At 33.8% G+C, this 14,310-nt stretch overlaps 1 protein-coding gene across 8 annotated transcripts in view; it reads left to right on the top strand.

Moving 5' to 3' along the window:
- LOC127881984 (EF-hand domain-containing protein D2-like) overlaps window positions 1-14,310 on the top strand; it is a 188,951-nt gene that overhangs the window by 4,845 nt on the left and 169,796 nt on the right. The window contains exons 2-5 of one of the 8 annotated variants that reach the window (XR_008050358.1): window positions 1,965-2,112; window positions 4,075-4,212; window positions 6,591-9,370; window positions 9,668-13,768. Coding sequence is in view for 1 of the 8 variants with exons in the window: in XM_052430324.1 (XP_052286284.1) it covers window positions 1,965-2,112; window positions 4,075-4,212; window positions 6,591-6,746 (442 nt within the window). In the remaining 7 variants the exon portion in view is untranslated. Of the gene's footprint in view, window positions 1-1,964; window positions 2,113-4,074; window positions 4,213-6,590; window positions 13,769-14,310 lie in introns of those variants that run through there. The other 7 variants (XR_008050359.1, XR_008050357.1, XR_008050360.1 and 4 more) reach the window with 7 other exon arrangements.

The raw sequence follows: 14,310 nt of genomic DNA, 5'->3' as shown, positions 1-14,310 counted from the left end.
GAGAATGCTTATGCCTAGGATCATGAAACTTGATAGGTAGATTGATCATGACTGGCAGATGACCCCTATTGATTTTCAGGTCACTAGGTCAAAGGTCAAGGTCACGGTGACCCAAAATAGTAAAATGGTTTCTGGATGATAACTCAAGAACGCTTACGCCTAGGATCATGAAACTTCATAGGTACATTGATCATGACTCGCAGATGACCCCTATTGATTTTCAGGTCACTAGGTCAAAGGTCAAGGTCACGGTGACCCGAAATATTAAAATGGTTTCCAGATGAGAATGCTTATGCCTAGGATCATGAAACTTGATAGGTAGATTGATCATGACTCGCAGTTGACCCCTATTGATTTTCAGGTCACTAGGTCAAAGGTCAAGGTCATGGTGACCCGAAATAGTAAAATAGTAAAATGGTTTCCGGATGATAACTCAATAACGCTTATGCCTAGGATCATGAATTTTCATAGGTTCATTGATCATGACTCGCAGATGACCCCTAACGATTTTGAGATCACTAGGTCAAAGGTCAAGTTCACGGTGACCCGAAATAGTAAAATGGTTTCTGGATGATAACTGAAGAACGCTTATTTCTAGGATCATGAAACTTGATAGGTATATTGATCATGACTCGCAGATGACCTCTATTGATTTTCAGGTCACTAGGTCAAAGGTCAAGGTCACGGTGACCCGAAATAGTAAAATGGTTTCCGGATGATAACTCAAGAACGCTTATGGCTAGGATCATGAAACTTCATAGGTACATTAATCATGACTGGCAGATGACCCCTATTGATTTTCAGGTCACTAAGTCAAAGGTCAAGGTCACAGTGACAAAAAACATATTCACACAATGGCTGTCAGTACAACGGAGAGCCCATATGGGGGGAATGCATGTTTTACAAACAGCCCTTGTTTAATTATTGATTTTATGTGAAAAGTTTGGCATACTTTTGGGGAAATTTTGGTCAGATTTTATGGGGGAAATTTTCCTTTTTGCCAATGGGAAACAACCTTTTTTTACTTTTTGCAATTTGAAAAGAGCCTATAAGAGGCTGTAATTTTGCCTTTGGGCAAAAAAAACTCACTGAATATATATTAAAAGTAGTTTCTTATATATCACAGAAAATCAAAGTAATGTGTTACTAAGCAAAGCAAAATTCTATCTTTTCCCACATTCTTCACTTTTATGCAGAGTTTATTTATCAGGTGTAAAAACATCATGAAACATGCTACAATGTAGATACAATCAAATCAAATTGGATATGATGCAATTCTGCTAACATTTAATTGTAACAATAGACCTTAATGTTACCCAAAGGGAATTTTGACAGCAGAGGATGAATGGTCTATTTTAATGTACATTGTAGAATACATACCAATGTTGATATCTCACAATTACTGGTATGATACAGGGTAGGAAAAGTACAAGTATATTGAGATAAGCCTTGCTCTGTGAAAACGGGGCTTAATGCATTTGCATATGGTGTCATCCCAGATATGAGGCCTGTGCAGTCCACACAGGCTAATCAGGGACACCACTTTTTGTCTAAACTCAAAGTTCGTTTGAAATAAAATTTATTTGAACACAAATACCATGACAACCAAAAGTGTTGTCTCTGATTAGTCTTTGAGGACAACCTTTTTAGGCACACGCATTAACCCTTTCAGTGCAGGAACCGAATTTTAAAGGCCTTTGCAAACAGTTTGGATCCAGGTCTCATCTGGATCCAAACTGTTTGCTATTCTGATAGTATTCTTTGAAAAAAATCGAAGAAAATGCTATTTTTTGAAATTCAGCAGACGACATTTTAGCAGAAGACAAATTTCCCAGCATGCAAAGGGTTAAGCCCAGTGCGAGTCTCTTGGGAACATACGCATGTTTCTTCACTCTGCATTATCAAACTATGGGTCCTACCAAAGTCCAAATGGTTGCTCATATAATGTGATACCTCTTTTTCAGGTATGACACAGGGAAGGACAAATTCATTGACTTTGAGGAGTTGAAGCACATGATGGAGAAACTGGGGGCGCCCCAGACCCACCTGTCCCTCAAGGCCATGATCAAAGAGGTCGACGAGGACTTTGACGGGAAAATCAGCTTCAGAGAGGTACAGCAATGATTTGTTCTGATTTGGGAGCATGGAATGTCTGCGCATGTGTATTGGTGTTTCTGGATAATTGGATGTGACTGATGTTGGGAAAATCCTCTTCAGAGAGATGTAGGAACGCTTTGTTGTGATTTCGGATCATGTGATATGTGGGCAGGTATAATGGTTAGTTAGGATAATAGATATGGTAGGAAAATCATCTTCAGAGGGTTGCAGCAGTGATCTTTAATGGTTTGTGATAATGGGATATATGTGAAAAAGTGTATTAGTGATTTGGGATAATGAGATATTTGGGCATGTGTATTAGTGTTTTGGCATTTGTGGCCATTTGTTTTGGTAATTAAGGATCATCAGATCAGTGAAAATGATAGTGTGTATTGGTAATTTGGGATAATGGGATGTTTGGGAATGTTTATGATATTGATGTGGGATGATGGAGTATGTGGACATGTGTTTCCGTGAAATTGGTGAATGGTGAACAATACCAAAAATGTGTATAAGTGATTTTGGATTATGTGGTGTTTTGAAATATGTATTGCTATTTGTGATATTGGTTGTTGGGGAATTATTTTTAATGCCATTGGATTAATAAACAGTTCTTTTGTTTGGGATAATTGCAAAAGTATTGGTTTGTAAACCTTGCTGAATATGATAATTAGCTATTTACTAAATCAGAAAGACAGGACTTTTATCTGGTTCATCATGGTATTCGAACTGAAAATAGGATGTACTTTTGATTATGGTTGGATGAAAAATCAACCTCTAATTAATATACAGATACACGGCGGGGCTTAGCATTAAATGCCAATGATTATGTTTACACTTTATATAGTAATTCTGCAAAAAAAAAGTTGAATTTAAAAGTATTTTAAATCTGAAATTAATAAAAACATTTTTTCCGCACTAAATTGCTACATGTACATAGTATATCATATGTACATCTTGCACTTGCACTCTTGTTGATCTTCCTTAAAGCTGCCATACATAAGTTTACATGAGCAATGTATTTCTTACAACATAACTACATTTTAAAACATCTGTACATTCTACATTTTAAAACATCTGTACATTCTACATTTTATAACATCTGTACATTCTACATTTTATAACATCTGTACATTCTACATTTTATAACATCTGTACATTCTACATTTTATAACATCTGTACATTCTACATTTTATAACATCTGTACATTCTACATTTTATAACATCTGTGCATTCTACATTTTTATAACATCTGTACATTCTACATTTTATAACATCTGTACATTCTACATTTTATAACATCTGTGCATTCTACATTTTTATAACATCTGTACATTCTACATTTTTATAATATCTGTGCATTCTACATTTTATAACATCTGTACATTCTACATTTTATAACATCTGTACATTCTACATTTTATAACATCTGTACATTCTACATTTTATAACATCTGTACATTCTACATTTTATAACATCTGTGCATTCTACATTTTATAACATCTGTACATTCTACATTTTTATAATATCTGTACATTCTACATTTTATAACATCTGTACATTCTACATTTTATTACATCTGTACATTCTACATTTTATAACATCTGTACATTCTACATTTTATAACATCTTTACATTCTGCATTTTATAACATCTGTACATTCTACATTTTATAACATCTTTACATTCTGCATTTTATAACATCTGTACATTCTACATTTTATAACATCTTTACATTCTGCATTTTATAACATCTGTACATTCTACATTTTATAACATCTTTACATTCTACATTTTATAACATCTGTACATTCTACATTTTATAACATCTGTACATTCTACATTTTATAACATCTGTACATTCTACATTTTATAACATCTTTACATTCTACATTTTATAACATCTGTACATTCTACATTTTATAACATCTGTACATTCTGCATTTTATAACATCTGTACATTCTACACCTTCAGTTCCTGTTGATCTTCCGTAAAGCTGCTGCTGGGGAGCTTGCTGAGGACAGTGGACTGGCCGACCTGTACCGCAATGTCAGCGAGATAGACGTCGACAAGGAGGGGGTCAAGGGCGCCAAGAACTTCTTCACAGCTAAGGTAAAGAGCAGTCGTTAGCGCGCACTGAGAGCTGTTGTATCAGGCACCATATTACTCCTTTACAGCTAAGGTAGTTTTAACCAATTTATTTAAGCTGGATTGCATCAAATGGCTTATTGAAACTCGCGAGTACATTTCCCGGGTAGAACCAGCACTTGGTGTCTATGGGAAAGATCTAAAGAACACTCCCTCAATTCCGATCAAACCAGTTGCCTCCCGGTCGCTAGGCAGACACCATATCCACAATGCCATTGGGATGTTAACAAGGAGAAATAGGTAGTGCCGAATGGGAGCTGTTTGCGGCAGTCACCTTTGGAGCTGTGTCATGCTAAAATGGGCTGTAGGACATGTCAGAACAGGGTTACTCCTGATATGCCTCTTCAACCATATACTCGATGAGGAGTCATTACGTCCGCTAATGAGAACAGGAAACCTTTACAGCAAACAGAGTAGATCCGGACCTGACTTTGCAAATGTTCCGCTGGCCAGGAACTATGCTGGCCAAATATGGCATAATGCCCATTTTTGCACAAGGCAGCTCATATTACATTTGTTAGCTGTGTGACATCACATGTTAACATTTCCAGTTGTATAATGTATTGAAACCTTGTGGATTTAACCAAACTTGGTATGAATATTCTTTGGTTGATTCTTCACGAAATTTCTTAAATTCAAGGGAACATCTTTGCCATGGCAACCAAAAGCATTTTTAAAAAAACTACCAATCTTACAAAAGGTTATTTTGATTCTTTAAAAACATTGTCTCCAGTGACTATAACAGTTTTCCTTATATTGCAAAGCAAAAGCTTTCAACATTTTAAAAAACACTGATGATAGTATTTCAAAACAATTTCACAGACTCATTTCTTGGGTGACCCTCTCCATAATTCATAAAAAATAAAAAAAAACAGTTATATTAGTAACCTACCGGTGACACCGGAGAGGGACTTAATGGTTTGCACTCTGTGTGTCTGTCAGTCTGTCACACTTCTCTGGATCCTGCGATAACTTTAAAAGTTCTTCATATTTTTTTCATGAAACTTGAAACATGGACAGATGGCAATATGGAGATTATGCACGTCATTTCATTTTGCTCCTACGTCAAGAAATCTGGTCGCTATGGCAACAAATAGACTAGAAATATTGCTGAAAATGGTGGATCATGCGATAACTTTTAAAAGTTCTTCATATTTTTTCATGAAACTTGAAACATGGACAAATGGCAATATGGTTAGAAGGGGAGTTTTATTGCTTGGCAATAGTCTTGTTTACCTTGCTATATAGAAAACTTGAAAAATCTTCTTAGAAAAGACTGTTAACCACACATCAACATGACTCGGCATAAATGTTGCACTCCCCTCTTGTTTATTATTGTACTAGTAATTGTTTGTTAGGCTTCTTAGAAAGAAGGAAATCCTGTTATTATTAAGCATAAATGCGAAACATACCCTTGAAATAGGTTTGCAGGGGCAAAGCTTTGCTTTCATAAATGTGTAGGCCAAATTAAAGTGAAATATGAGCACATGCTTCCTAGAGATATCAATTGCCTTTTCTGATTATCTCCCGCCATCGGCACAGGGATTATGTTTTGGCGTTGTCCGTCCGTCCGTCTTTCCGTCCGTCTTTCCGTCCGTCCGTCGTCCGTCAGGCACTTTTGTGTCCGGAGCCATATCTTGGAAGTGCTTTGGCGGATTTCAATGAAACTTGGTATGAGTATATATATGGAGAAGATGATGATGCACGCCTAATGGCATTGTACACCATCTGTTAATAACAGAGTTATGGCCCTTTGTATCTTGGAAAATTGCTTTTTTGTGTCCGGAGCCATATCTTGGAAGTGCTTTGGCGGATTTCATTGAAACTTGGTATGAGTATATTTATATGGATAAGAGGATCATGCACGCCAAATGGCATTGTACACCATTGAATAATAAAGGAGTTATGGCCCTTTGTATCTTGAAAAATGCTTTTTTGAGTGTCACTTTTGTGTCTGGAGCCATATCTTGGAAGTGCTTTGGCAGATTCCCATGAAACTTGGTATGAGTATATATATGGATAAGAGGATGATGCAGGCCTAATGGCATTGTACACCATCTGTTAATAGCAGAGTTATGGCCCTTTGTATCTTGGAAAAATGCTTTTTTGTGTCGGGAGCCATATCTTGGAAGTGCTTTGGAGGATTTCATTGAAACTTGGTATGAGTATATAGGCGTGCATCATAAAGGTATGCTGACATTCTGATTAGTTCACATACATTTGCAGTTAATCTCCCAGGGAAGACACTTTACATACTGTTAAAAAAGGCAATATTTATGCTTTTGTATGAATGAAGCAAATTATATATATTAACATGCATTGTTTTGATTTGTGTACAACAGATTGAACAACAAACTGAATCCACAAAGTTTGAAAGGGAAATCAGAGAAGAGCAAGAGCAAAAAAAGAAAGAACAAGAAGAAAAGAAAGCGAGGAAAGCAGAATTCAAAAACAAGGCAAATTTCTTCGTAGAGCAAATTGATGCTCAAAAGTCATAGCAGAATACAACCTTTAATAAGCATGGTTGCTTTGTAAGTAAGGGAAGTAACTTTTGTTTGGGTATATTTAATGATGTCAGGGAAAATAATTTAATTTAAATTTTCCTGAGCAACAGCATACGGCGATGACAAATTACACAATGGCTGTCATAAAAAATCTTATCATGCAACAAGCTCCCCTGCTTGCATCATACAAGAATTTGTATTGATATTAAGTTATTGACCAACATGTACGATAACTGCAATTATTTTTTATTATTTTCACAAAAAAAGTCCTCACCAACTTTTAAAATCTTAAAACTTACTTTACTCCAAATAAGGATCAAATTAAACTATTTGATATCTGACTTTTGTTGTTTTGAATTTTTATCAAGTAGTTGATAACAAAACGTTGAATTAAAGACATGATTATTTCAATTTATCTAATATAGAGCCATGTTCATTGTTGTTGTTTATCTTCAAATTCTGTTTTAAAACATCACATGTTTTGATGATGAAGTTTTGTAACAAGCATTTTACTTCACTTTTTTTATTTTCACTGTGTGATTATCATGTTTATGAACTACCTGTACACTTTAATGTCCTGCTAATTTACCATTTAAAGATCATATTCACCTGTTTGTACAAGAAGCAAAATGTCAAAACCATGAATAATCTTGTATTGTTATCTGTAAGTTGCATCTCAAGTTACTGCCTTCTTCCTCATTTGCCAATCTCTTCTGGTAATGTTTCTTGTAAATTGACTTCACGCTTTTGTCAAAGGATTCATGTTGCAGGGCTTATTATCTGTCTGTAAAAATGGTAGTTTTTTCACAATGTTGGGAAATTCACGACTCAAATTTTAAGAATTTCAAGAAGTTTGAGTCTCAAATTTTCACAATTTCAATTGAAATTGAATATCTACTTTATTGTTGAAAGATTGTTGATTTAATGTGATTTGAAAACATTTTAACAATAAAGTATGCTTAGTGTTTATATAAAAGTTAAGCACTGTTGAAAACTGGTTTAACAAAAGAAGAGGAAAAAACTAACTTCCTGTAGACTACATTAGAGAGTAAAAGCTAACTTCCTGTGGTATAAGTTACAAATATATGTAGAGTGAATTGTGATGTATATTAAAACAAACAGGAAACAGTATGCTAAACATATGATCTTTCTAAATTATATTGAAATCAAAATTGTTATCTACATTCATTTTTCATTGTTGAATACTTGTTTTGTTTGAGTTTTAATATAAAGCTTAATCAGTTTGTATGTAGTTTAAAACTTGGTGCATATTGTAGCCATGACACTCTGTGGGTTTTGCTCAAACACTTAGTGACATTATGGCTTACAATAAGATTAAGTTTAACGACAGTGCTTTTTTGCAGTGATGTGATTTTTGTTTGTTTGACAGATTGGTTCAAGAGTCTAGTGATGGTATCTCATGTCTGTGAATTACTGGTACATGTGTATATTAATATACGAGCCCCAGCTCAGATATCACAGTATTTGCCTTTATTGTGTTCTGCCACAAGTCCAGTCTTCCTAAAACTTAGTTGATGCAATAATTATACAAAACCCTTGTATTGTTGTTGATTGTTTTATTCAAGTTTAATTGAACCAGTATTTGCATTATGTTTTGCTTTGGATATTGAAAACAGTGTACATATAAAGTAAAGAAGACAGTATAAGAAATTTATATCGACAAGTAGTTTATTACTGAAGAGCCATAAAGTGTGATGTAAACATGCTGTTTGTTTTCTCAAGTGGTTTAATGTCCTGAATAATTTAAGCAATTGTGCATTATTCATGCAAGATGTATGCAATTTATAGAACTGGTGTTTACATGTCGATTCAATTCACATTTCTTAATTGCAGCTGTGTAAAAGATTTTCAATGACATTCATTTTGATTGTCATTTTTTCACATTTAGTTTTACATATCAGGACGTTATTGAATTTAATATTGAATGAGCTCTTTGCAATTATTGGTATAAATTGAACAAAATTCCCATGTTTTGGCAGTTCTTTGTTTATCAATTTAGATACGACTGCTCTACTGTCTTGTTAAAGTTACTAAAAAGGAATCTCAACTAATTTCTATAAATTGATAATTGATAACACAGCTTTTTATATTTGGTCTGCCTTACAGAATGTACTCATTTACAGTTTGTTCATGTTTTTTTGTTTATATTGGATAAACATTTGTACTAAATCTTCCTTCGTTATTGTTTAAGTAGGCTTTAAAAAGTAAGTTCCAGCGAGTCAAGATGTTGTTAAGTGTAATTAAACTAGCTGTCAAAATAGTTAGAAATTGTCGTATTAAGTTTGCGAATTTTATTTATAGCATATGCTTTCAAGTGTTTACTGATATTAATGCTAGTCAGTCGTGGGAAAATTACTGATAGAAGCTTTCAAGATGCAATATGTGTGTTGTTTTTTGTTGTTCATGTATTAAAGTTAATATATTTTATGCCCCCCTTCGAAGAAGAGGGGGTATATTGCTTTGCTCATGTCGGTCGGTCTGTCGGTCCGTCCACCAGGTGGTTGTCAGATGATAACTCAAGAACGCTTGGGCCTAGGATCATGAAACTTCATAGGTACATTGATCATGACTCGCAGATGACCCCTGTTGATTTTGAGGTCACTAGGCAAAGGTCAAGGTCACGGTGACCCGAAATAGTAAAAAAATGGTTTTTGAATGATAACTCAAGAACGCATACGCCTGGGATCATGAAACTTCATGGGTAGGTTGATCATGACTCGCAGATGACCCCTATTGATTTTGATGTCACTAGATCAAAGGTCAAGGTCACGGTGACCCGAAATAGTAAAATGGTTTCCGGATAACTCAAGAATGCATACGCCTAGGATCATGAAACTTCATGGGTAGATTGATAATGACTCGCAGATGACCCCTATTGATTTTGAGGTCACTAGGTCAAAGGTCAAGGTCACGGTGACCCGAAATAGTAAAATGGTTTTCGGATGATAACTCAAGAACGCATATGCCTAAGATCATGAAACTTCACAGGTAGATTGATCATGACTCGCAGATGACCCCTATTGATTTTGAGGTCACAAGGTCAAAGGTCAAGGTCACGGTGACCCGAAAAAGTAAAATGATTTTCGGATGATAACTCAAGAACGCTTTTGCCTAGGATCATGACAATTCATAGGTACATTGATCGTGACTCACAGATGATTCCTATTGATTTTCAGGTCACTAGGTCAAAGGTCAAGGTCACAGTGACAAAAAATGTATTCACACAATGGCTGCCACTACAACGGACAGCCCATATGGGGGGCATGCATGTTTTACAAACAGCCCTTGTTTTAATGCAGTTAGCAATATTTATTGAGGAATTTTTTCTTGTTTGAATAATACATCTGTTACATGTTATTTTACCTGATTTGCTGTTCATTTTTCATTCATATATTGTCTACTGAATGTAATAACTAGGGTAACTGACATTTTGTGAATTGTTCAGGAATGCATATTTTCAGACATTTTCCAAAATACAGTAAGAGCACTTTCGTTATTTTTTGCGCTCAAAATATTTCAGTGTTGAAATTATGTTAACTGCTCCTTTCTTAATTTTTTTATTGTTTTAAAAAAGACGTATCAATTTGGAGTTTTGTTTCGTTTTTCAAGTGTTATTATAATACTAATCAGGAAATTTGAATACGGAAAAATGTTTATTATTTTGATAAAGCATTTTTTTGCTTCTCCTGAAAATTTTACAAAATGTCAGTTTTGCTACTTTTTACATTCAGAAAATGGCATGTGTTTGTTAAGTCAATTTTGAAAATTTGATAAAAACATTATTTTAACCGAAAAGGTTGACTCAATATTTTAACAGTTGATGTATGTCACGTAAATAAACACAAAAATGGCAAAAAGTACAAATGTATAAAAATGTCAGTTACATGACTTATAACATTCAGTAGGTGATATGTTTTCTGAAATAATACTGATGTTAAATAAGTAAACACTTTGAAGTGTTGTTTACTTATTTGCCTTTGAATAATTGCCAAAATGATTAGGGCTTTTTTTATTGAAAAATAACACATAACACAATTTAATAAATAAATATTGTGTTTATTTCATGCACATGTGTATGTATCCACGTTATTCTTATTCTGGCTTGTGTCATTTGGAGTTTATATTTCTGTTTCTCTACCATGTTGAATAATAAATATCTTTAATTGTTATCTTTGTGTTTCTAGAGATCTGTTAATTTTTATTTTACATACGATTAGTAAGTTTTTTGTATGATTTTACTTTTTTTTATTTTCTCACATTTACTTTTTCTGTTAAGATTGACATTTGCACTTCTTGTTATTACTTTCAAATTGTAGAAAAGCATGTTTTTTTACACCATTTACTTTCCTTTATGATATTTATGTTTTTGAACTGATATTATTTCTATTTAATGTATATTAATCTTTTTTTCTCAAGCGTATCTTTTATCTTATCAGAAGTAAGTCCTTTTTATCTTTATTCTTTTTATTCAGTTTGGTGTAACTATTATACAAAACCTTGTTATGGTAATATCTTGTTCACCATTAAACAGAACAAACATATATCCATACAAAGTTATATTTTAGTTACCCATACATAGTTACCCATACATAGTTACAAGTGTACCTATACATAGTTACATTTAAGTTACCTATACTTAGTTACAGTTTAGTTACCTATACTTAGTTACATTTTAGTTACCGATACAAAGTGAAATTTTAGTTACATAAACATAGTTACATTTTTTGGTTCGAAATTGAATATCATTGTGAAATATTACATTTATTATTTGTAACAGCAGCAACAACTGTTTAAAAACTTTAATCTTGGGCTAACATCTTATAAGTAAGTGTTTAATAAGGAAATACACTTCCATATCTTGGTGTTGTTATGACTTCAACCATTAAATTATAAGCCTGGGTTGTAAACTCATGAATGCATCAGATCTGTTTATTATGCCCCACCTTCGAATAAGAGGGGGTATATTGCTTTGCTCATGTCAGTCTGTCGGTCCGTCCACTAGGTGGTTGTCAGACGATAACTCAAGAGCGCTTAGGCCTAGGATCATGAAACTTCATAGGTACATTGATCATGACTCACAGATGACCCGTATTGATTTTGAGGTCACTAGGTCAAAGGTCAAGGTCACTGTGACCCGAAATAGTAAAATGGTTTCCGGAAGATAATTCAAGAACGCTTATGCCTAGGATCATGAAACTTCATAGGTAGATTGATCATGACTAGCAGATGACCCTTAAAGATTTTCAGGTCACGAGGTCAAAGGTCAAGGTCACAGTGACCCGAAATAGTAAAATGGTTTCCGGATGATAACTCAAGAACGCTTATGCCTAGGATCATGAAACTTGATAGGTACATTGATCATGACTGGCAGATGACCCCTATTGATTTTCAGGTCACTAGGTCAAAGGTCAAGGTCACAGTGACCCGAAGTAGTAAAATGGTTTCCTGATGATAACTCAGGAAAGCTTATGGCTAGGATCATGAAACTTCATAGGTACATTGATCATGACTCGCAGATGACCCCTATTGATTTTCAGGTCACTAGGTCAAAGGTCAAGGTCACAGTGACAAAAAAACATATTTACAAAATGGCTGTCACTACAACTTAGAGCCCATATGGGGGGCATGCATGTTTTACAAACAGCCCTTGTTTATTTCCAGATAGACAATTATTAGTCATGGCTTTTTTGTATTCTGATTAATGGCAACGAAACATTCAGCATTTGCCAGAGGATATATATTTGATAGAAGACTTGTTTCGAGCTGTTTAACAAACTGACAATTGATATTTTGCAGCTGACCTGTAAGAATTAACAATATGAATGTTTGCTTTTAGAATAACAGAATATCTATCTGATCAGGATGAGGGTAATATTGTATATTTCTGCTCAATGTTGTTATTGCCTTTCATGTTGTAATATGTATATTCAGAATCAAGTATTTTGTTGAATTCATATTGTTCAATCACAGTTTTGTGTGTTTATAAAATCTTGTTGGTAGATTGTCTTAGATTGACTGGCATAAATCAAAATCCATGACCAATCGGTTTAATATTGGCATAAAATCATTTCTAATAAACATAATATGCTTTGAAATGTAAAGATGTATACATATATAAGAATCTTAACTCCTTCGTGATGGAACCGAATTTTGAAGGCCCTTGCAAACAGTTTGGATCCAGATGAGATCTGAATGTGGTGTCTCATCAGGATCCAAACTGTTTGCTATTCTGATAATATTCTTTGAAAAAATGGAAGAAAATGCTAATTTAAGAAATTCAGAAAACAACATTTTAGCAGACGACAAATTTCCCAGCATGCAAAGGGTTAAATACATATCTGACATCTAGTGCATTAGCTCCAACTGCTATATTCAAATTGTGTGAGTTTGTTTATTCATAAAATTGTGTTCCTAAAATTTGTACAGGTGTTATAAGATGTGTGAAAAAAAATATTGGCCAGTGTACACTAAGTCATATGTGATAAATTTAAAAAGGTTTTAATAGAAGCATTGCTAATGTGTACTTAATAAATAAGGCAACTATAATCAGGATAAACCTTTTTTAAAGTAATTAATTCCACTACACAAGTTGTTCATCCCCTGAGAAAATCTGAATGTGTCTTCAATACCAGAATTTAGCGAATAATGTATATGTGTATATTAATAATTATTTTAAAAAGTATACACAATAAATGGTTAAAAGTAATATATTCATATATTTTTGACAGTATGGGATATAAATAAAATGTATAAGCCTCAATTCAGTTTGATATTTTTTATAAGAAGCAAAAAATTGTCATAATTTTTCATATAAAAATAATTAATTTATGATAAAAGGTATTACAAGTGACAAGACATGTACATTAGTGGAAGAAAAAACTGTGTTAATAAAATGCAAGTATACTTATTAAAAATTTGTATATCTCATGTTGTCTTGTTGATCTGTGAGCTTTGTTTGTTTTGGATCTTTATATAAAATAAATAACATAAACAAATATTTGGGTTGTGTTTTAGGAGGGATATCAACAGATCCCTGCATTCGTATCTGGATGTACATAATTATATGCTATCAGCTAGATAATCATATCATATAAGTTTGAATCTAGACGAATTGTATCTTCATCAGCAAAATTCTTTAATTAATTAATTGTTATAACATATTAATTTATCCGAGAACTAATTGATCTTAACGGAAACCCACAATGGATTGAATTTCAGTCACAAGTATTGTTTAATTATAGTGTCATCCCTTGTGATTAAGGGCTAGCTAGTGTCGACTAAATGTAACAGGTTTTTATTTCCATGTTACAAGTCACTATGACCTTGACCTTTTAACCTCAACATTGATAGGCATCTACCTTACCTCCCAAGTAAGAATCATAACAATTGTAGCAGGGTTTTGTATAATGAGAATTGTACTGCCTTGCTATATGAGCTAGCTTTTATAGTGATGCGGTAGAGAGTCTGCCTGCCTTTCAACCAGGACATCCCTGGTTTAATCCCCATTATGGGATTTTTCTGGCTTGGTTAGATTGGC

This window comes from Dreissena polymorpha, chromosome 5, assembly GCF_020536995.1.
Source record: "Dreissena polymorpha isolate Duluth1 chromosome 5, UMN_Dpol_1.0, whole genome shotgun sequence".
Taxonomy (NCBI): domain Eukaryota; kingdom Metazoa; phylum Mollusca; class Bivalvia; order Myida; family Dreissenidae; genus Dreissena; species Dreissena polymorpha.
The sequence above is the reverse complement of the archived record's forward strand: the minus strand, read 5'-3'. Positions and strand labels throughout refer to the sequence as shown.